The sequence below is a fragment of the Pieris rapae genome, chromosome 15, assembly GCF_905147795.1.
Source record: "Pieris rapae chromosome 15, ilPieRapa1.1, whole genome shotgun sequence".
Lineage (NCBI taxonomy): Eukaryota > Metazoa > Arthropoda > Insecta > Lepidoptera > Pieridae > Pieris > Pieris rapae.
In genome coordinates this window covers 659,447-680,767 of record NC_059523.1, presented here as the reverse complement: position 1 = coordinate 680,767, position 21,321 = coordinate 659,447, and the positions used below count along the sequence as shown (strand labels likewise).

The 21,321-nt window shown below is 31.9% G+C and overlaps 1 protein-coding gene and 1 non-coding gene across 4 annotated transcripts in view; one reads left to right on the top strand and one right to left on the bottom strand.

The window, feature by feature from the left end:
- The window catches only part of LOC110998228 (TBC1 domain family member 1), a 34,410-nt gene that overhangs the window by 3,660 nt on the left and 9,429 nt on the right, over positions 1-21,321 (bottom strand). For 2 of the 3 annotated variants that reach the window (XM_022266758.2, XM_022266760.2), the window contains 18 exons: positions 13,907-14,082; positions 12,855-12,954; positions 12,109-12,249; positions 11,388-11,927; positions 10,500-10,701; positions 9,691-9,813; positions 8,615-8,730; positions 8,405-8,496; positions 7,209-7,332; positions 6,655-6,772; positions 6,014-6,101; positions 5,259-5,368; positions 4,806-4,937; positions 4,097-4,261; positions 2,806-2,917; positions 2,254-2,306; positions 1,249-1,400; positions 840-938 (listed from right to left, as the gene is read on the bottom strand). In XM_022266758.2, coding sequence (XP_022122450.2) covers positions 840-938; positions 1,249-1,400; positions 2,254-2,306; positions 2,806-2,917; positions 4,097-4,261; positions 4,806-4,937; positions 5,259-5,368; positions 6,014-6,101; positions 6,655-6,772; positions 7,209-7,332; positions 8,405-8,496; positions 8,615-8,730; positions 9,691-9,813; positions 10,500-10,701; positions 11,388-11,927; positions 12,109-12,249; positions 12,855-12,954; positions 13,907-14,082 — 2,643 coding nt within the window. Of the gene's footprint in view, positions 1-839; positions 939-1,248; positions 1,401-2,253; positions 2,307-2,805; positions 2,918-4,096; positions 4,262-4,805; positions 4,938-5,258; positions 5,369-6,013; positions 6,102-6,654; positions 6,773-7,208; positions 7,333-8,404; positions 8,497-8,614; positions 8,731-9,690; positions 9,814-10,499; positions 10,702-11,387; positions 11,928-12,108; positions 12,250-12,854; positions 12,955-13,906; positions 14,083-17,926; positions 17,997-21,321 lie in introns of all 3 variants that reach the window. The other variant, XM_045631384.1, reaches the window with a different exon arrangement.
- LOC123689844 lies at positions 4,536-4,654 on the top strand. Its single transcript, XR_006750717.1, has one exon. It is a non-coding gene; the product is annotated as a 5S ribosomal RNA (ribosomal RNA).

Genomic DNA, 21,321 nt, shown 5'->3' with positions numbered 1-21,321 from the left:
CGATAGAACGATATTTTTGCTTGTATTACGGCTTCAGTGATGTATATACGTGGTATACTTATACATATTATGACGATTACAACTCTTTCAACTTTTTAAATCGTTATATCTCAAAAACGGTGGCTCTTAGAAAAAAAAGTATTTAGACATTTTTTTTAGATAATTATCTGATCTACAATTTTTGTTGGAGCTAATTTTATGATAAAACTTACCATTTTGCTGAAAATCGCGAAAAGCCCGTTTTTGTGACCTTTGAACCCGAGTAAAATTTTTTGCACGTGCCGGATCGATGAGGACTTTTCACATTTCCTTTATAATAGTGTATTGAGCAATCCTACCAATATTCAGCCAAGTGCGAATTTTTGTAACCTTACCCCTATTTTTTAGTCTAATTTGACCGGACTATTATTCTTCTACTCTAGAATTGAAGTTATACTTCTTTCGGCGCGTTGGGGAAATGAGAGTAAATTTTTACATTGCGCGCGCACACCGTCACAAAAACCGACACCCTGAAGTTAGCCATAGTCAAAATTTTAGTTTTATTACTATTTTTAGTATGGTGTGCTCTAGAAACGTAGAATAGAATCTTTGAAAAGATTTTTATGTTGTTACACCAAAGAAGTAAAACCGTGTACATAAGTACACATACTTTTTTATATTTTTAAATAAAGATAAAATTCTATCGCAAGTATAAAAATGTATTCAATTTATATTACTTTATATTAAGTTATCGATATAAAATGAAAAGATTTAATTGTACGTATGTAATTTGATAAGTTCCATTACAAATTCTGTGAAACTTATGATCACAATCATGTAACCTCAAATAAAGTACTTACTTGTACTTGCAGTGCGCTCATATCAGGTAGATATTGTTTCCTAAGACCACGCCTGAACATCAGATGTCGGAGCAAAACGAAGGCCTCGGCTTCTTCCATCTGAAATAAGAATAACATTCAAAACTCCTTATTAAAATTTAACAAACCCTAAATTTTTAAAATTATATAGATTATAGATTAATTGATCTTATATAATCTTTTCTATTTAGGATTAAGTAAACAAGAAATAAATTTGTAAGCTCTTTGCATAATAATAATATAGTTATCTGCTGCATTGTTTTTTTAAACACCATGATTGTGATTAAGATTATATTATTCTGTTAAATGACGAATTAAATTTATTTAAAAATATTTAATAGAACCAAATTAAATTCTCAATTACCCACTATATCTGTTATATGTAACTTACATGCAAAAGAAGTACTCCAGCCACAAAACTGAGTCCTTGGCAGTATCCCACGTCTGGGTCGAGGAGGGAATAGGCCTTCAGAATATTATACAAAGCTAATTGCCCTGGACCCAGAGCAGACGCGAAGTAAGAGTGTTTTGGGAATGTTCTGCCTAAAATACAATTATATATGAAAAAAAAATTAGAGCTGTCACGGGACGCCTGGCAGATGTGAAACATCGACATTATTTTGTAAAAGTAATATGCAGAAAAGAACAGATTGTGATAGAAACTAAATATGTCATAATGATAAAATCAAATTATAATATATAATATTACGATTTTTTTTCCAGATAACGATGACTATTTGTTGAATAAACATTATTTTCATTAAATATTTTTAATGTGAAATTTACTACTGCATTTAGACTGTATATCATATAGCGTGGCGATGCGTCGCCACGGCATGCGTCGCCACGCCAGAAATCGGTTTTACGTGCGGCTATAGATGTTTCACATCAAAAGTCAGAAGTGAACTTCTTTGTAAATTGTTACTAAGTTAAAAGCCCCAATAAATGATCATGTACCAGTATATGATCACTCCTTGTATTTGTATATCTATATTCACAATGTATACGTGGTGATATAAATAAATAAAAAATCTGCGTTTACTGCACAAGCCAGAATTGACATCTAAACTTCTAAAGTGTAATTACTAAACGAATACATCAACCAATAGCGTGTATTTTTTCTCGATCACCCTTTCTCGCTCTCTCTCAAGCGGTCTCAATCTCTCTCTCCCTTTTCTTCGACAAAAACGCTGCACAATTCGTGACGTTTCATCCGTAAAAAACCCTAATGCGCCTAAATAAGTTTTACTTGGAAATTCATTGTTACTAGTTTGTATATAATGCATTCTTGAACTGTGATTATGCTGCCATCAAAGAGATCCTATAATTTTTTTTTTCTAATATAATAATGGTCTTCATGTATATGAGACAAAAATACGAGTTAGATCATACTTGCCTAGATCAATCAAAATGGCGTGTTGGTGCTTAGTTAGGCCAGAGAGGAGTGTCCTGAAAAAAAAAGAGTATTTAATCTTCTATCCAGAAACCATAGAGTATTTTAGTTAAATAATATAAAGTTTGTGGAGGATGTAAGGTCTCTCCCTCCAACCTAAAAGGGAGATCTCTTGTTAGCACGACTTAGGGTATACCGTCATCGTTCTGATTGTAAGATTGAAGATGCCGCTAAGAAATTACAAGAGATATAGAAGTGTTAGCTAGATTTTTGTTCTCAATAAGTACTTTATATTCGCTAAGAAATATAGGGAGCGTTCAAGTATTATAAACGTTCCTTGAAGAACCAGTGATTCTTTATACGTCAAGGTTAACATTACGTAGTGTAAAGTACTGGAAAGTCTAAAATAATATTAATAATAACGCGTAATTCAAAACCCGCCCTATATTATATATACGTGTAGATATTTTTAGTATCGTCTGTATATTGAATAATTGGTAAGCTTGCTGGAACTAAAAGTTTGATTAGAAAAGTTCAACGAGAATACACCCATACCTATAAGGCGTGTTATAGTCTGGAAAGTTTTTAGTGTCAGGAGGTGGTAATCGCAGACATGCTTGTTCTGCGAGGAAGTACCAAACACCGCCACGAACTATTCTTGGAACACCTGGTTATATAAAATTATTAATAATTAAATTAAATTTAAAAATAATTAATATTATACTAATATTAATTCATGTGCATTTTATAAACATCTAAAAAATTAGGAAAATATAATTGAACTATTAAAAGAAACAGTACCTAACAAAATATATTTCGCTTGGCCCGGGGAACAAAATCGTAAAGCACTATTACGACTGTTTTTTTTCTCATTTTTGACCTTGGGTGATGTACCTTTGTCTTTTAGTATCGAATAAAATTAAAATTATGTTTAAATAATTATAAGTTACAATAAAACATAACTTCAATCCGTTAAAAAAGTGTTTTCTTTAAATGATGTACTTTTGTAAGAATTTTATATAAAACATTTCATTATAAATTATAAAATCCTCATGTATTTTTACATTAGAATTTTATGGAAAATGTTAGTTAATAAGTATTTAATAATCGTTAAATTAATTTTACTCTCCTGAAATATATCGCAACGACCATAATGATAGGTTTAGTTTATATGAACAGTTTAAAAACAAATAAAGTATTTCTGTTTGACCAACGTAATAATATTTCTGAACAAAAAGTGGTAACATTATTAAGTTCTAGACATTCGTCAAAATGTGCCTTCGTAATGAGCGGTTACTGTGGCGTCCGTAATAATGTTTAATGTTGCGAGCATCGAGTGTCCATGGGCGGCGGTAATACTTAACATCAGGTGAGCCTCCTGCCCGTTTTCCCACGGTTCTATAAAAAAATATCAATGAAACAATGGTAATCGATTTGCTCTTCAGACTTATTAGATAAAATACTGTAATTTACATTTAGTGCTTTTTTAATTTATTCTAAATATATAACACCATTGTTTAAATCGTTAAATAAGAAGCTTACTTTTGATATATGTAATGTACTTATAATCCTAGTACTCGTAATAATAGCATTACTTTCTATTATTTTTACTGGAAATAATAGATTTTTCTTTTACGACTTAGTTCCCCGGGGCAAGGGATTTATAAAACAAATAAAACGTTAAAAACAGACAAACTTTGTTTTTATAAGCCGCATATATATTACCAATAAAAACAGACAAAATTTGTTTATATAAGCCGCATATATATTACCAATAAAAACAGACAAACTTTTTTTTATAAACCCAATATATATTACCAATAAAAATAGACAAACTTAAAATTACCTTGTCTAACCGCCTGTATGAGCATATGTCTGTCCACTCTATTGACGGGATGTGTGGAGTCCCGAGACAAGAGCGAGTCCCACATAAGACTAACCCCGCTTTCCACCGCACTCAGTTCTCTGTATTCCAACTTTATTCGGCGGACTGCGGAAGATTCTGCGCTTTCTGGAATCAGGAACAGGTTTTAGGAAGGAACATTTATCAAACTATTTTTTTTAATTCAGGGCGATTCTTAATTATATTTGGGTCGTAAGAAATAAAATTTAATTAGTGGATTATAAGAAATCCCGGTCTCTATTTTTGAGATTTCCTTCTAAATATTCTGACTTATACACAAATCAGAGAAAAAGACGTATTTAAGCATAAATTGTATGAAAAATTACGACCAACGACACTTTTTGCTATATTTGTTCTATTTTATATTTTCAAAAATACTATCGCCAACGTCCATACCACGTTGAATACACCGGTTCTCGTCCGATCACCGAAGTTAAGCAACGTCGGGCGAGGTCAGTACTTGGATGGGTGACCGCCTGGGAACACCTCGTGATGTTGGCTTTTTATTTGTTTTCGTGGAGTTACAAATGAAAATTATGTTTGGAATCACTTAACTAAATTAGTCTTGTTTTTGTTTGGATATTGAAAAATAATTATTTTGCTGTGTTATAAAGTTTCTTTTTTTGTGTATTACAATTAAAAAAAATAGTACCTTTAAGCCTCGCGTTTTCCTTTTCCATTCGAACGAGTAGTATGGTCTGGTCGATGGCCATTTTCCACAATTGGCGCAATTCATCTTTAGACCTCTTCCCGGATTTATTTCTGCCCAGCAGTGATTGGTCTCCTGTAAAAATATGACAAAACATTTAATAGTTAAATGTGGTTTATAGCGTGTTTAATAAGACGTTTAATATTATGATAGACCTACCATATAAATAATTGAATTTGATATTTAATTTAGGTTCATAATTATATATTAATTATAAAAAAATAAGTATTTTGTCCTTAATAATTACAAAATTAAAAAAGAATACATTACAGTTGTAGGTAAACGTTTTTTTTTTGAAAAAATTTTTCCCAAAGATGGAATATTCTTTATAACATACCGATCAAACTGGTAATCAGTCAGTTATATTTAGATATCTTAGTAAAAACTGCGTTTTACCGTCAAGGGCATCATGCTGGACCACCTTCTCATAGATGGCCTGTCTCCAAGTTGTGTCTGATTCGTTCGATTCTGTCTGTGCTGGGCGAGAGTCGCTTACTTTAAGAAATCTAAAAAAAAAGGATCAATCAAAAGGGGCGTGTACTTTTTAGTTTTATTCATGTCTATAAATGTTTAGGCATGATTAATTCATTCTTTCAGTCTTATTAAACTGCTTTAATGAAAATACTAATCCTCAGAGAATGGAGGACGGCCCTAACTTTTTATAGTGATTATTTTTAGACGGCTATCTTTTTATAGTGATTATTTTTAGACGGCTATCTTTTTATAGTGATTATTTTTAGAACGACTACAATGTTATGTTACGTCCACACCCAATAATTAATCCACAATCCCAGATTGTTTTCAATCAGACCGTGACAGTTGATCAATTTCCTATTGGCATCCCAATAACCATACCCTACGTAGACAATTTATTTTTTGCTATGGATTGAATGCTATATCTTCGCTCTTTACACGTATATTTGATAATCAAAATAAAGTAATTGATACCGTACAAATAATATTCAAATATACGTTTAAAACATATCAAATAGATTTTTAATTATTTTAAAACTGATGTAAGTTTAAATCCTAAGATCACGTATCATCGCAGGCCTGTAGCCAACGAATCACTAAAATCTTACTTTAACAATACAAAATCTACGTCACAAGCTACGTACGGAGACGTAAAACAACGTATACGAAACACTCACATGTCCATCATTGGCGAATTGATCGTCGGCGTGGTTTCCTTCGATCCATCTTGGTCTTCCATCGGTAGAGATTTTGGTGATTGCTGATCTTAAAATAAAATAAAAAACGAATTTTTTGCAAAGATCGAAAAATACTAACAACATGTATGGATAAAATTATACAAGAAAATATGACATCACAAATTTTACACCTAGTGTTGGCCTAGTGGCTTTAGCGTGCGAGTGTAATCCCCGAGCTTCGGCTGGGGATTCGATCCCCGGCTGTGCACCAATGGACTTTCTGTATGTGCGCATTTAACATTCATTCGAACGGTTAAGGAAAACATCGAGAGGAAACTCGCTTGCCTTAGAAGCAAAAAGACGAGAGTGTTTCAGGCACAGGAGGCTGATCACCTACGTGCTTTTTTGTTTAGATTAAACAGATACAGAAGTTTGAGGCTATAACCTAAAAAAAGTCACAGATTTTTTTTAAATTTTATATTGTAAAACTTTACACACTATTATAATAGAAAATGAGCAAGATAAGAGAAAAATTAATCAAGCAAAATAAAAAAAAAACATATAATAAATATATGGTTAGCGTCAAAAATTGTATGGAAAGTTGGAACCGAGCTGTCAAAAACTGATATCTATAAAACTACCTGTAATAACGGCGGGAGACAGAGATTTGCATCGGACGACATCTGGTGATAGAAGTTCGGAGTTGTTCGGCTCTGATGATGTCTCCAGGTTTAAGGGTGGCGGTCTTGGTGATTGTTCCTAGAATTATTAAAAGATAGCTAACTATATTAGCTATATATAAACTATCGATATACCGTATAAAAATTGCATCAGCGATGTGAAAAACTTTAGATGAATGCTTCTGATATAAAATCGAGAAGAAAAAACAATTACATATTATAGAGCGAAAGATTAACATATTTATTTATTAAACAGGTACACTGCCACAGTGACTAAACTTTTTAATTTGTTTTAACTTCTATTTATTAATTACGTATTATTATCATATCAATGTAGGTTAAGAAAATTTTATTAAATCACAGTAAAATTATTTTTAAAGAAAATATGAGATGAAATTATTGCAAATGTAAACACAGTCCGACAAAATGTCGTTAAAGCGTTGGTAATAGATATTATTTTAGGATTCAGACAGTTTTCGTTTTCAATTTGCTTTTTGAAATATGTTTTTATATACCTTTTTAACAATGACCGGTGCTTCCTGTTTCCGTTTCAAGAGATGATCGAAGCCACTCGAAAGAGATCGCTTGGCCTTCATGAAGATAGTGCTGCCTCCTAGGTATTGGTTTAGGAACTCCGACCTAAAAAAAATATTGAAATTAAATCATTAATGGTAAGTATGTCCCTCTGTTTTAAAAAAAAGGTATTGGATTTTGACATATATTTGACAAATAACTATGATTAGTTAAGACATCAAAATTGTGTGTGTAGAGTTCCTCCGCGTGAAAGAAGTGAAACATCGTAATGGGATAATGAAAATAGGAAGCAGTGACTCTCGCTCTGTCTCTTTCCCTCTCTCTAGGAGCGTTAAACGTTTAACGCAACCTTGTTAGAAGTCTTATTTAAAGTTTCACTTCAAAATACTTAATTTTTTTATTATAATTACATAGAGGAATAAGGAATCGTTTATGCATGCATGCCTTTCATTAAGTAATCATTTTGTTATGTAATAATATATTAATAATTTTAATAATAGCCTTTATTGCTATAAAAAATCATGTGCGCAATTATCACGTGTTAGAAGTGAAACCTTCAAAGTTTTAGTTTCAAGATAATGAGACGAATATAACTTTATTTTTAAGTTTAAGTAATAATATGTAATAAATTATTATTTATTAGACTTTTTTTAATTTAATTAAAAGTCTAAATTAAGATAGTAAAAAAAGTGTTAATTGATTTTTTATTTCAATTTTAAATTTTAATTTTTAACTTTATTATTAATCTTTAATTTTGATGAAAACTAAAATAATTAAAGTTTGAAAGTCAGAATGAAAGTTTATACACTGTGTAATGCTTCCTATCTCATTTTCTCCCATGTTAAATCTTATCACCTTATATGTCTGTCTCTCTTTACTGTCGATTTTTCGTTTCATCGACTGTCAAATCACAAAACCGATCGTAGTACATAAAAATGAACTATAAACAATAATAATAATTAATCGGCAAGCTGGTTATATGTATACATTGTTGTCATGTATTTAAAAATAATATGAAATTAATAAAATACAAAATTGTTAGTTATATTTATAAATATTCAACTTAATATACTACTCTTCAAGAGTTTGTTTGGACGCGCTAATCTCAGAAAGTACTGGAATTAATATTATTTTCTTTTGGATAATTTATTTTATTAAAAAATATCAATCGTAATACCTATTTTCAGCTGTATCGTGGACGTGCCTTTGCTGTTTCGCCTCACAATGTGCTCGTAGTAACATCATCAGGAAGGCATTGTGTTCGTTCACCTGGGAATACAATACTATGTTAAATATATATTTAATTAATTAACAGACTTTCCATTTAAAATCTGATTTTTATTAATAAACAATATATATAAACATATATGTTATTTTAACAATTCACCTCAAACATATGATTAGTGCCGCCCTGGTACTTCGTGATGACGAGTTCCTGTTCTTCTTCAGGCAAGGTTTCCATTCGCCTGAGGAGGAAAGCATGTGTTTTCTTCTCGTTCATACCTAAAATTATTTAAATGTCAGAAATAATTTAAATTATTGTAAACCTGCCTTAGTTCAACAATTCTTTTGAAATCATAACAGTTTTAGGGTGGAAGGTAGAGAAACAAGATATATTGACTTAATCCAGATCAAACTTATGTATTTTTACTGAATAAATCTGAAATCTGAATTTTTTTTGGTTTAAAAATATATTTTTAATAGATGTTATTATGCCCGTTTGTGTGTAAGGTAAACGTTATCCTAGCCCTATGTACTACTGTTGTTTCAACGGAAATCGAACTTAAAACCTTCTCATATAGGCAACAGAGCCAAAGGTTCTACTCGTTTTAAATTATACGTCATCTATATATATATATATATAAATGAATCCCTATTTCCCATCACGCGTGAACTACTGGACCGATTTCGCTAATTCTTTTGTGTTTGTCAGGAGAAGGTTGTTATGAAAGAATTAAGAAAATTGCGACATTAAATAATCCTGACTTTTTTTTACGATAGTATTTTTTCTTTAACCTTATACCGTTTGACATAACATTGATGTAAATATCAAATATCAAAGAGGAAGTAAGAAAAATGAATATCGTTTTAAACAAATGCTTCGATCTGAGTTAGTATATTGATAAAACATATAAAAATAATTACAGTCGCTAATTGTTTGTGGCATTAATCTTGAAAGTGTATGTTTTTACCTATAAGTGCATGTGTTTGTCATTTATCTATATCATAGTCTATTCCCGTGTGGGAATAACAACAAAACTATTTATATACGCGCCATGTTATCATAAAGCATTAGAATAATAAACACATTGTTTCTGAAATATATTTTTAAGTTAATTATACCAATTCAAAATCAAGATTCATAATGAAGACAGGACAACGACTTTTGGGTCCGCTAGGATATAATAATAATCAAATTTCATAAGAGTAACAATTACCCTTTTGTCCCACTATCGAACTCACCTTCGACATCATGACACAGCCTGTGGTACCAGAGCATGGGACAATGTTCACATGTCATATTTGGGGATTTGTCTCGCGATTTCTTCAACAGCTCTGCATGTGCGACGAATGCTTGTTTGATTGCTGAAACATTTAATTAATACAATTTCTATTTTTAATGTAAATTTTAGAACACGTGGAATGAAAAATAAAAATATGCATGTCAGGTTTTTTTAATATATGTATGTCGCAGCCAACTATCTTAATTAGGCGTTTAACTAGCGGCCTGAAAGATGTTCATCCAATTAATGAAACAACGAGGCAAATTAGTTGGATCGATGACATTTCATTACTTGTCTAGCCTGTTGACTGATAATTTCAATTTAAATCCACTTTCTACAACTCTTAAGCTCGAAACGAAACTCTTCAAACTTCAAACAATATATCGTCGGCAAACCACAACTTCGATTGTGTTTTTCAAAGTATGTAATTTAGTGACAATAATAATAAAAATTTGAACCCGGCAATTTTATTTTAAAACTGTAACAAATATTAAATGTTGAAACAAACGCCAGGGCTGAATATCTTTCAGGCCGATAGTTACACGGCTAATTAAGATAGTTGGCTGCGACATACATATATTAAAAAAACCTGACATGCATATTTTTATTTTTCATTCCACGTGTTCTAAAATTTGACAAAAAAAGACTTTTAATTGAACGGCTAACTAAGCTTAAAATTATTAACTTAGAATAAATGCATGCAAATTACACAACTTGAAATGAAAATCAAAACAGCAATTGGAAATTTGTGACCCTAACTTAACTCACCGCTAACGACCTCACTGGCGATATCCTCACTCTCGCACTTGAAGACGTAACAGGCGTAGGTGTCGTTGGTCTCTCGGCAGACGAAGCCAAAGTGCTCCTTCCTCGCTCTGCCGAGGACGCAGCTGGCCACGTCCTTGAAGCCGCGGTGGAGGAGGATTTGCTTGCGGTCCGGGCTTATGAGCCGAAGCTCTGAACGACCCACCTATTAATAAGATACAAACTGTCAAGTTTAATAATCGTGACAATGGTGAAAGGCTAGGTTATATAGATAGCAGATGGTCAAAAACGGTAACCGAATGGACTGGTCCAAAAGGACAAAAATAGTGTAGCTGAAAAAAATTGGATGACGACGGAAAAAAATAAAATAATGTGGAAAAAGTTGGAGGAAGCCTTCTTCCGAACAGAGGCCGCATCTTAGAGTAAAAAAATATGTTAATGAGACTATAGCGCATAGGCGAATCGAGTGTAAGAGAGATAGATGCGGCGCAAGCTTACAGTGAGCGTGACGGGAAAATGGGCGTAACAGGACAATGAGTAATGCTTTTTCGTGCGTGCAGCCGGCGTTTATCGATAAATTAGACGTTTTCGCGTTAAAATGTGAATGAAATGTGCTATATAAATAATTGGAAAAAACAAAATATACTTTTCAAAGTTGATAAGTAATCAGTTATTAAAGGGCTTCTAAACGGGGATTATTAACAATCAGGCAAATGAAAAATGCGCTTGATTGGAACCCGCAAGGAAAGCGGAAGCGTGGTCGTCCCAGGCAAATATGGCGCAGTAGGATATTATGTGATAGTTGAAGATTAGACAAAGAGAAAGACTTGGAGCGAGGTGAAATACGATGGCTGTAGATGCCCAAAAAAATAAGTTAAACTAAGATATTACCTGAAATAACATAGTCCTATTTTGCTCGCCGATGAGATGCGCAAGTGGCGTTTTCAAATTCAAAGTTCCAATCGAGGCTGAACGATCTCTGAGAAATCGCTTGTTTTCTGGCATTGTTTCATTATTTCTCCTTAATGCAGTAAAATTGATCACATTTACATCTCTTTCATCATCGGCTTTTTCTTTAATTTCTTTATCACCTTCATCAGATATCCTAACCAGAGGATCTAATGTTACCGTTTTAACTTTTTTTACTTCTTTAAATGGATTTGTGCCGATTTCGTCATCCTCTTTAACCGTGCCCAAGTTATTGATAATGCTGTGTTCAATTTTAGCATTCTTCTCAATTCTTTCTTTTGTAAAAGCATCGAATTCTTTATCAACTAATATTTCTGGTTGTTTCAAGTTTTCAGCGCTTTTCCAAGCTGTAGTTTTATCTGGTTCTAGCGGTGTTGTACTTGGTATTAGATTTTTTTGGAAGTTTTCGTGTGATTTTGTGGAGTCTTGGAGGCTTTCTATGGAATTGTTACTAATCGTCGTCTGAAATAAGTAAATGCATATATAATGGAAGTTCTGGGTTATGTTCTGATGAGCAAATTAATGACACATATCGCCTCGATAAACTTTTAGGTAATGTATTGCACCGTATTGGTTTACAATGCTTTTAAAAATTTAATTAGGATAGTAATCTCTAGTCTAGTTAAAAAAAAACAATTCTTACCCCTGTGGAAGATAAGAGACTATGTCGTCGTTGTAACCCCATCTTTTCGGCTTCATGTTGAGCGAATTTGTGTAAAGCATCATCTATTAACGATTCTGGCACTTTTCGTTGAGATATTCGTACTTTACCGATATATAAAACCTGAAATTATTTTGTTATTTCAACAGTACATAATATTTACGTTTGTATTATGATTATTAATCATCCTTAAAAAACTTAGGGTCCTTTAAGAAAAGAGCTTTCCAATACTTAAAAAGCCCTCTGGCAATGTCAGTGAGGCGGTGGCATCACTTAACATGAAGTGGGCCAAACGTTATTTAAAAATCAAACACTCAATTCGATGAGTTATTTTGACATAAAATAAAATTGAATAATAAACTAATACTGTCATAAGTCCCACAAGTTACATGTGGATTGAAACGCCCAAAACATCTTTTTTGTTGATATTTATAATTCGAGTGAAAAAGTATTGCTACAATGATAAATAAATATAACTTTTATCTAAATAATTTCGACCGAATTTATATTGTTAGTAAATTATAAAGATTTTTAACACATGAATCTACAGTATTTACATATTGTATATTCTTCATTTACCTTGTAGTTATAATTATTAAAAATTTATAAATGGCAAATTATTGTTATTAACGTGAACGCCACACACCACGATTATAACTTTGTGATTTACACTTTCACTTAAAGCATAAATGAACATTTTAATATATGAAACAATAAATTATGCTCACCTCAAAGAAATGTGATTCAGAAGGAGATAGACCAGCGCATAGCGATGTCAACGCCGATGCGTTGCTGACACTTCTAACTAAAGCTGGTGTTTCACTTGCTCTGAAAATATTAGCTTTAGTAGATAAAATATTATGTATACATTCACTCGCGTACAATATAATAAAAGCGAAATAATGAAATTTTTAATTGCTATGTAATGACTAATGAATGAATGCAATGTAACACACAAATAGAGTGCCTGTGTCTGGCTATACTCTCGGGGCGCAACTCCAAAGATTAAGTTAATAGCTCTGAGATGAATGAATGTAAAGTATACACTTGAGGAGAGTGCCCGCTATACTTTCGGGGTGTAACTCCCATGACATAGTTAATTGCTCTGAGACGATTGAATGTAAAGTATCAATTTAAGAGAGTGCCTGCACCTGACTGTACTCTCGGGGCGTAACTCCGACGATTTAGAAAATCGCCACACTTTTTTATAAGCGAGTGAGAAATATGTACAGCCTTGGCTTATGTTATATATATTATATACTATCAGTGATTTGGGTTAAACTTAAATTACTTATGACTCTTAAGTAAGGCTAGATATAACCAAAATCATTAATATATAAATTATCTAACAATGAAACTATGTTTGTGTATACCTATCGATGTGCTCTATGTTTTTGTTAGTTTGTTAATGCTCTTGAAATGCTCAATCTATTTTGATGTTGGCATTCGTCCAATTGATGATATGGCGAAGATCAACTAAGGTGAATAATTTTAGTGTTTATGCTTATACCAACAGTTGAACAGGAAGCATTATCATGTACTTCATTATATAAATAATTAATTATAAAAATGTCGAAACACCAATTGATTCTTAAATTGTTATTAATTTATAAACAGAGAATCTCCAGTCATCAAACTTCTTAATGTTTTGTGAATGTCCCCAAATTACTCAGTTGTCTAAATTTATGTGGAGTTGTTTTTCTACTAACTTACGATAATAATAAGGTAATAGTTTTCTTAAACGAATCTTGTAATGTTTATTTGCGAATAGATAACTTACAAATTAGAATTGCAGTTCCCCGGTAAAGATATTGCTGGACTGGCCCAGGGTAAATGTTCAGTGCCATTCTGCTGCTGAAACCCGACATTCCTCGTGATGTTCAAAGATCCCGTGGAACCCTTGGGGGTCGAAGCGGTTGATGACGGATCACGCATCTGGTTGAAGAGGTCTGTCACCTGGGAATTAAAATTTAAGCAATATTTTTTTTTGTCTTAGTAAACCATTTTATTAAAACAAGTACGCGTGTTCATTACGAGTCAGTTTGTTGAGCATTTGCTTTAATAGATTCGTACTATAAATTCGTAACTGACTGTAATATGGTAACTAACCAAATAAATAAACAACAATTTTCCTGTCCTTGATCTTAACATAAACAACTCAAAAGTGCGGTGAAATCATGTAATATTTGACATCATCAATTAACATGATTCAAGGTATGTTAAAATATTATTTAATATGTTATTAGTGTTAATTTAAAATCACACAAATCTACGAACGATCTTTGTCGCATGTATTAATTATATTAAATCAAACTAAATGACAGTAATCAAACTGTAATTGCTTATCATTGTATATATAATTTTACTGTCCGTGTGTATGTCTCTGAACTCCTCTTAAAACGACTGGACTGACTTTACTAAATTATTTGGTATGCGTTTAAATGGCGCCCTAGATGGTTTAGATGCACAAATTAGCCCGGTAGATGGCGCTGCAGTCAGTATTAAGGTTATTTATTTATACTGAAATATGCAGGACGTCTGTGGGTTCTGCTAGTATTATATACTTTTCAATACAACATTTAATTTAATTAAACAACTGCATTATGACATCCACGGCAATCACCATATTTCCCAATTTTACTTAATACCCTGGCGATATTACAGCGTCTTTATAATAACAAAATACCGATATTTTTATAATAGAACAATAAATGTTTTATAAATATCGGAAAAGTGTAAGCGTTATTTGATTGATTGTTATTCTCTCCAATTAGTTCGTACAATCCCGACTTTATATATGTACAATCGAATACCAGTAAATCAAACAAACTAACATCATAAGGAAAACATAATAGGCTGTTCTCCTGCTTGCTCAATAAATAAATAAATAAGATCTAGAGATCTGTAAAGAAAACACTTTTTTACGGATTATAGTTATGTATTATTGTATTTAAACTTATAATTGTTTAGACATAATATTAAATTTAACCGACGTTTCGCGTGCTTTACAGCGTGCGTGGTCACGGTGACCTGTAGAGATCTGTGGCATCTAGATCTGAATCTGGATATCAATCCATCAATAAAAACAATTTATACCAAATTACCACTGATTTTAAATAGGAACAATTTCATATTAAATCTACGACTTGTAACGACTACGACTGGTATTTTGTATTAGAGTCCAGACATAGAAGTATAAATTGAAATCATAACAAGAGAAGCGAATGTCATTAATATTACGATGAGTAATTCGATATTCAGTATTGTAATCAAAATATTGTATCAGCAATCACAGGCCATTCAAATGAAAACAAACAAATTGGTTTAATTGAAACCGATGTAATGCAAGGTCTTTGTCTTTATTTTCAGGGTTTTGTTTTATTCACAGACTCATTAGCAGTATATACTCATATATTATTTTTACTGGAAATTGAGGTTTTATTACACTGCAAGTAACAGTTATAACCTGTAAAATATATACAATTATGTTAAATTGTAAATGCATTTGTCTGTCTTATACGCGTTGTCATGAAAACCATAGGTAAATATTTATTATGTAATATTTCATTATAAAACTAACAGAAATGCCAAGGTTTTTTAGAAAGAGATATATTGATGCAAGTAAGATTGTATAATTACTAATACACTCGATTCGCTATCGTTAAAGTGGGAAAAAATGTGGCCATTTGTAAAAATGTCCAAATCAAAGGACAAGTTCGATCATTGTGATAATTGTTATACAATACGATAAAAACAGATACGAATAATTTTAAGATATTTTCTTGATACTATACATACTACTATTTTTGTTGCTCATTTAATTATAACGACGATGGCCAATTTCGATATAATAAAATTTTGAGGTCTGGGCCTCAGGCCTGGGTCTTCTGTATCTGTTTTATGATCATTTATCAAAGTAGGTGATCAGCCTTCTGTGCCTATCACACGACTTTTTGGATCACTACATTACTGCACCGTCCGAGCGAATGTTAAATGCGCAGAATGAAATTTCGTTGGTGCACAGCCGGGAACCGAACCAGCGACCGTCGCACGCTGTATGAAATTGTAAATTAATTATACCATAAAACCACAAATTAATTGAAGGAAAAATCAAATAATATTTCCTACTGATTCTATAGAATAATCATTTCGGTTTTATTGTACAATTATAAAAGAAAACTTGATAACACGTCAGTTGTTTCAGTTACAACAAAGATCTCTTATAATCTCAGTGTATGTTAAAGTATATTACAATAATAACATATACTTAGCGTAAGTAATGACTTGAGTTTGCATTTGGAGTTACGTAATGCAACACGACAATTCTAACGAATACATACCATAGTATGATAGTAACCTTACTTTTCGACTAACGACAAGAATTCTAAACACTTCGTTTCCTGACCCTGTTGTCACGCAGTTTCTTAAATACATTACTTCGAATTTATTTGAGTTTTAAACTGTTAAAATAACATTATTATTGTGAAATACTAGATAACTCTCATATAAATCTAATTAAAGTCATAATTTAAATTTAACTACATAGAATTAATAATAATTAAAAACTCATTAAATATAGACAACAAGAACCAAATTAAAATCTTTAAAAAATTAAATATTTAATAACAATGTCTTGAATTTTTCTTCGTAAAGTCATTAATAACTATATATATATCTGACATATGGATGGAGGACATACAAAGGGTGTCACTGAACTGACGAATTTGAATGATTTTTTTGTATGTGTTTGGGTGGAGCCCTTAGTGGTTTAGATTAACAAATATCATAAATGCTTGAAATATGTCACAGGGCAATGTCTGTCGAGTCTGCTAGTATATTCTATATAATTTTGTCTTCCTCTAGAATAATCTCGTGAGTAATATCACCAACCAATCTCTTCAGCGTTAACTTCGTTTACCTATTTCCGTCATCATTTTTTTATTATCTAGAATCATCACAAACGTTTAAACAAAATTTCAAACATCAAATCCAGAGATACAAACTTCATCATCATACCATGGACTAATGAGCAATAATACAACATTATGAAGAACTAGAGACAACCTGGTATGGTTGTCCCTAGTTCTGCATGATCATCATCATCATCATGATACTTGGCTCCATAAATTTCAGATAGATGTTGTATGTATTATATAAAAACGTATTTTAAATCTGTGGTTATTTAATGTTTTGCAATGTCTTTTGTATCGATTGTATTTTCTCTAAAGCCCAAGATACTGGATTTTGGGGGTAGTATTTTATATATAAATGAAAAACAATAGAAGTATACAAGCTTAATCGATATAAGTACTGCAACACAATTGATTTTAGTCAAGGCCAAGATAATTGATAGGTTTTCTATAGTTTATTGCACGTTATGTCGCTATTTATAGACAATAGTTAACTTGTACGTAACACATGTTATGTATTTACAAATTTTGTATCTATAATATTGCCTTTTGACCGTAGAGTCACATCTGGGGAGAGAGTGTAAACTGAAAGGTTGTAAATTCGATTAATAGACAAACTTAGATCTTTGAAGAAAGCCTTCAGGAACTTTGAAGTCGATTATAAAGATTACTGGGTACTTTAAGATTCCTAAGAACAACAAAGTTTATCACACACATCTAAACATTGTAAATGTCGTATAATTCCTGGTATAAGTCCCACAATTCTGTATCTATAAATACACAGCAACATATAATAAAAATTTATATCAGTATGTAATTATTTTGCGAAAAAATGTTAGTTATCAAACCAGACAGATTATGGGTTAGGGGGTGAAAGGAAAACCCCTTACCAGCGTCTTCACATTTATTGTGGACGTGTCTGAATGGGACCCATAAAGGGGTCGGACGGGTTGCATGGTCCTAGAAGAAAGATAAACCTTTAAACATAATATAAATAGAGATGGTATGACGACGACAAACATAATATGACATACTAATTTATGAAAATCAAAATGGCCGCGAGTTCGACTGCGCAGGATTAGTATTTCTAGTAGCTTATATTAGCGTCGTGTAAAAAAACATCATTGCGTTTATCACATTTTTTTTCTAATATACGTAAACTACCACGATAAAACTACTCAAAGGTATTTTCCAAGCGGAAGTGTTGCGAATCACAATCACTGGCAGACTGCCTGGTAACATTGCCAAAAGCATCTTCATAGAACATGGATAAAGTCGGTAGTTGGTCGTAGTTTTGTACTAGTACTACTACTAGAGCTTTGTACTCGCTGTCGCTTTTACTTCCACAATTTTTAAAATGAAAAATCTTTCAAGTATTCATTACTTTACTCACACTAGTACCTACAGTAATCACGCTTTGTGGTACACTTTCTTATTTAATAAAGTTCACCACATCATACATTAAGGACCTGGATGACCGAGCTTAGCTCGGTATTTTTTTTTATAAATCGTGTTTTCTGGAAATTTCATTTAAGAACGAATTACATACTAATAAAATTATGAAATATGAATATAATTACCAAATAAAGACAATAATTATATTCATATTTAAGTTTTTATTTGACTGACATCTTTAAACGAGCTATTCTATGTTTAGGTTGATAAAACACAAATAAAATGACATATTCTAGAAATGATTCCTAGCTAAATCGATTTATCGCCCCCGAAACCCTCCGTATACTAAATTTCATGAAAATCGTTGGAGCCGATTCCGAGATTCCAATTATATATATATATATATATACAAGAATTGCTCGTTTAAAGATATAAGATTACATTATATTAAATGAAACAATTATACTAAGGATGCTTATGGAATACATAATACATACATACAAAAAGGTAAAGGTATAGGTAATATATATACAGTGATCTATGAAAAGACATGAAACTTTACATGGTTTGATATGTACCTATTAATTGATTGGGACAGTTTACCAATATATATATATATTTTTTTACTATACCGATTTCAATCAAATTACTTTTACACAAAACTTCATTACTTACACTGCTAACTTTTACTACTATAACTTTTTATCTATTAAGTATTAGTATTAATTAATTCTTATTCTTTTTTGGGACTGAGGCGCCGACCAGCTGCTGTGGTCTCTGGCAGATACAACCTACACGCATTAAATACTTAAAACGTTCCTTGTTCTTTGAAAAAAAATGTTATCTCTCATTTTTCTTCGAATATTGTTAATTTGTATGTTGTATAAATGTTCTGTCTATGTCAATATAATATTTTAGTAAGGGCCCCTTTGTCCACAAAATATATACTTTGTGACCTGAACTAACTTTTTCAGTTTCAAGTGCGCGTGACAAAAATACACGTATTCCATCTCTTTTTAGCGTACGTTGGAAAGGGACAGCGTACAATGACGTCAATCGCCCTACATAGGGAAAATTCATTAGACACGAACGAAAAACTGTTTTACTAATAGCCTTGTTTTTATACAGCGACATTGTATGGTACAATATGAAGATGGTTTTTTATTTAAATATTAATTATTCGTTTTTGATGATATAATGATAGGTAATTAAATAATAGATAAAATAAATAATACATCATTAAGAAGGACAATAAAGGACACCAATGTTAATATGTATAAATAAATTTAAGTAGAAATGGTTGAGGCCCATGGAAAGAGGAACAGAAAAATGGAGCAAGAAAGTTGTAAACTGATGCCCAAGGAACACTCAGCGAAAAAGAAGACAACAAAGAACATGAAGGAAACAGCAGATAATGGCATAGAGCAGACAAGAATGGCGGGATTTGGAGGCGCTTTTGCCAAATATGGGCACACAGATACCTAAAAGGAATAAAATAGAAAAATGTGTTTAAGTGTAAAAGTATCCGAAATAAAAGGATATCATTATTATTTAGTTTATATATGAGGCGATAATTCAACTATTGGACGTTTCTAAGAATACTGTTTTCTATATAGTTGTACCTACTGCATTTCAAAGTAATATAATGCCATTGTGGTTTTGAGAAACTTAACGTTATGTAAAACAAAAAAACTTGCGATTTAAGAGTAGTCGAGAAATTATACAGTAAATGTATAATTAGAAGCTAAGCTAATATTCTTTTTTTGACGTTCATAAATGTATATTGTTACCTATATGAATAAATGAGTTTTGACTTTTACTTTAAACTAACATAAGTAAAAAAAAACTTTTTTGAGAAGTCATTTTTGTTTTGGGTTACTATGCTTAGATTAAATTCAATCCATCAAATCTATCCTCACCGCGATAACACTTAGAACGCGACATTGGCGGAATTGTGACACAGTTAGTGTTTACACAGTTCTTTCTTTCATTCTTTCTTACAGAAGAAAATAAAGCGAAGTGAAGTGAAGTGAAGTGAAGTGAAGTGAAAAGACACATACATGTTTGCCGTGGGATTTCAAACAAAACCATACCAGATTCGAATTTTCAAAGCCACAAAAGTAATATTTGTTGTAATTAACTTTAAGATTAAACAGTTTAATGAACTTACCCTTGTGCCTGACCTCAATTAGCCTAACACGTCTTCAAAGCGTTAGTAAAATTTATATTGTCATTTACGAGGGCCGGAGTCAAATGCGCATTTAATCGAAATTATTTATTTCGTTATCCTACAGCTAACATAAATTATTTATAACAAATTATATAAATAAATTATACTAAAGATACGGCCATTTAATACATGATATATACAACAAGGTTCAAGTACAACTATAAAAACCAATGAAAAATATTAAATACATTTAACTAAGTGAGATCTGTGTTGTGTGATGGTATGTACGTGAGTGTGTGTATAAAGGGTGTGTTCATGATGCAGCGGATTTTATTAATCATCTTCCGCTACACCTTAAACAAGTTTAGGCTTGTCATTATAATAATATACATGACAAATCTGCCCTTCGAACCTGGGAATAGTTGTTAACGCAATAATTTACTAGACTAAGAAATATCAAGGTACCAGATGTTAGGAGTAACACCTGCAGCTGACTGTCATCATCGGAAGTCGAGGCAGACTACAAAATACCACCCGTATCATCAATTCATCACCTCGATATCTGCCTTAAAAACCTCTCAGTTATGGACCACTACCTCACGTTTTTTAAGGCAGCTTTGACGCGCACCACCGCGACCCAGCTGCCTACTGAAGTACTTAGTAATTAAAAGGTCGCCAACTCACTCGCGAGCCCTTAGGCGTTAAAGGTGTCCATTGGCG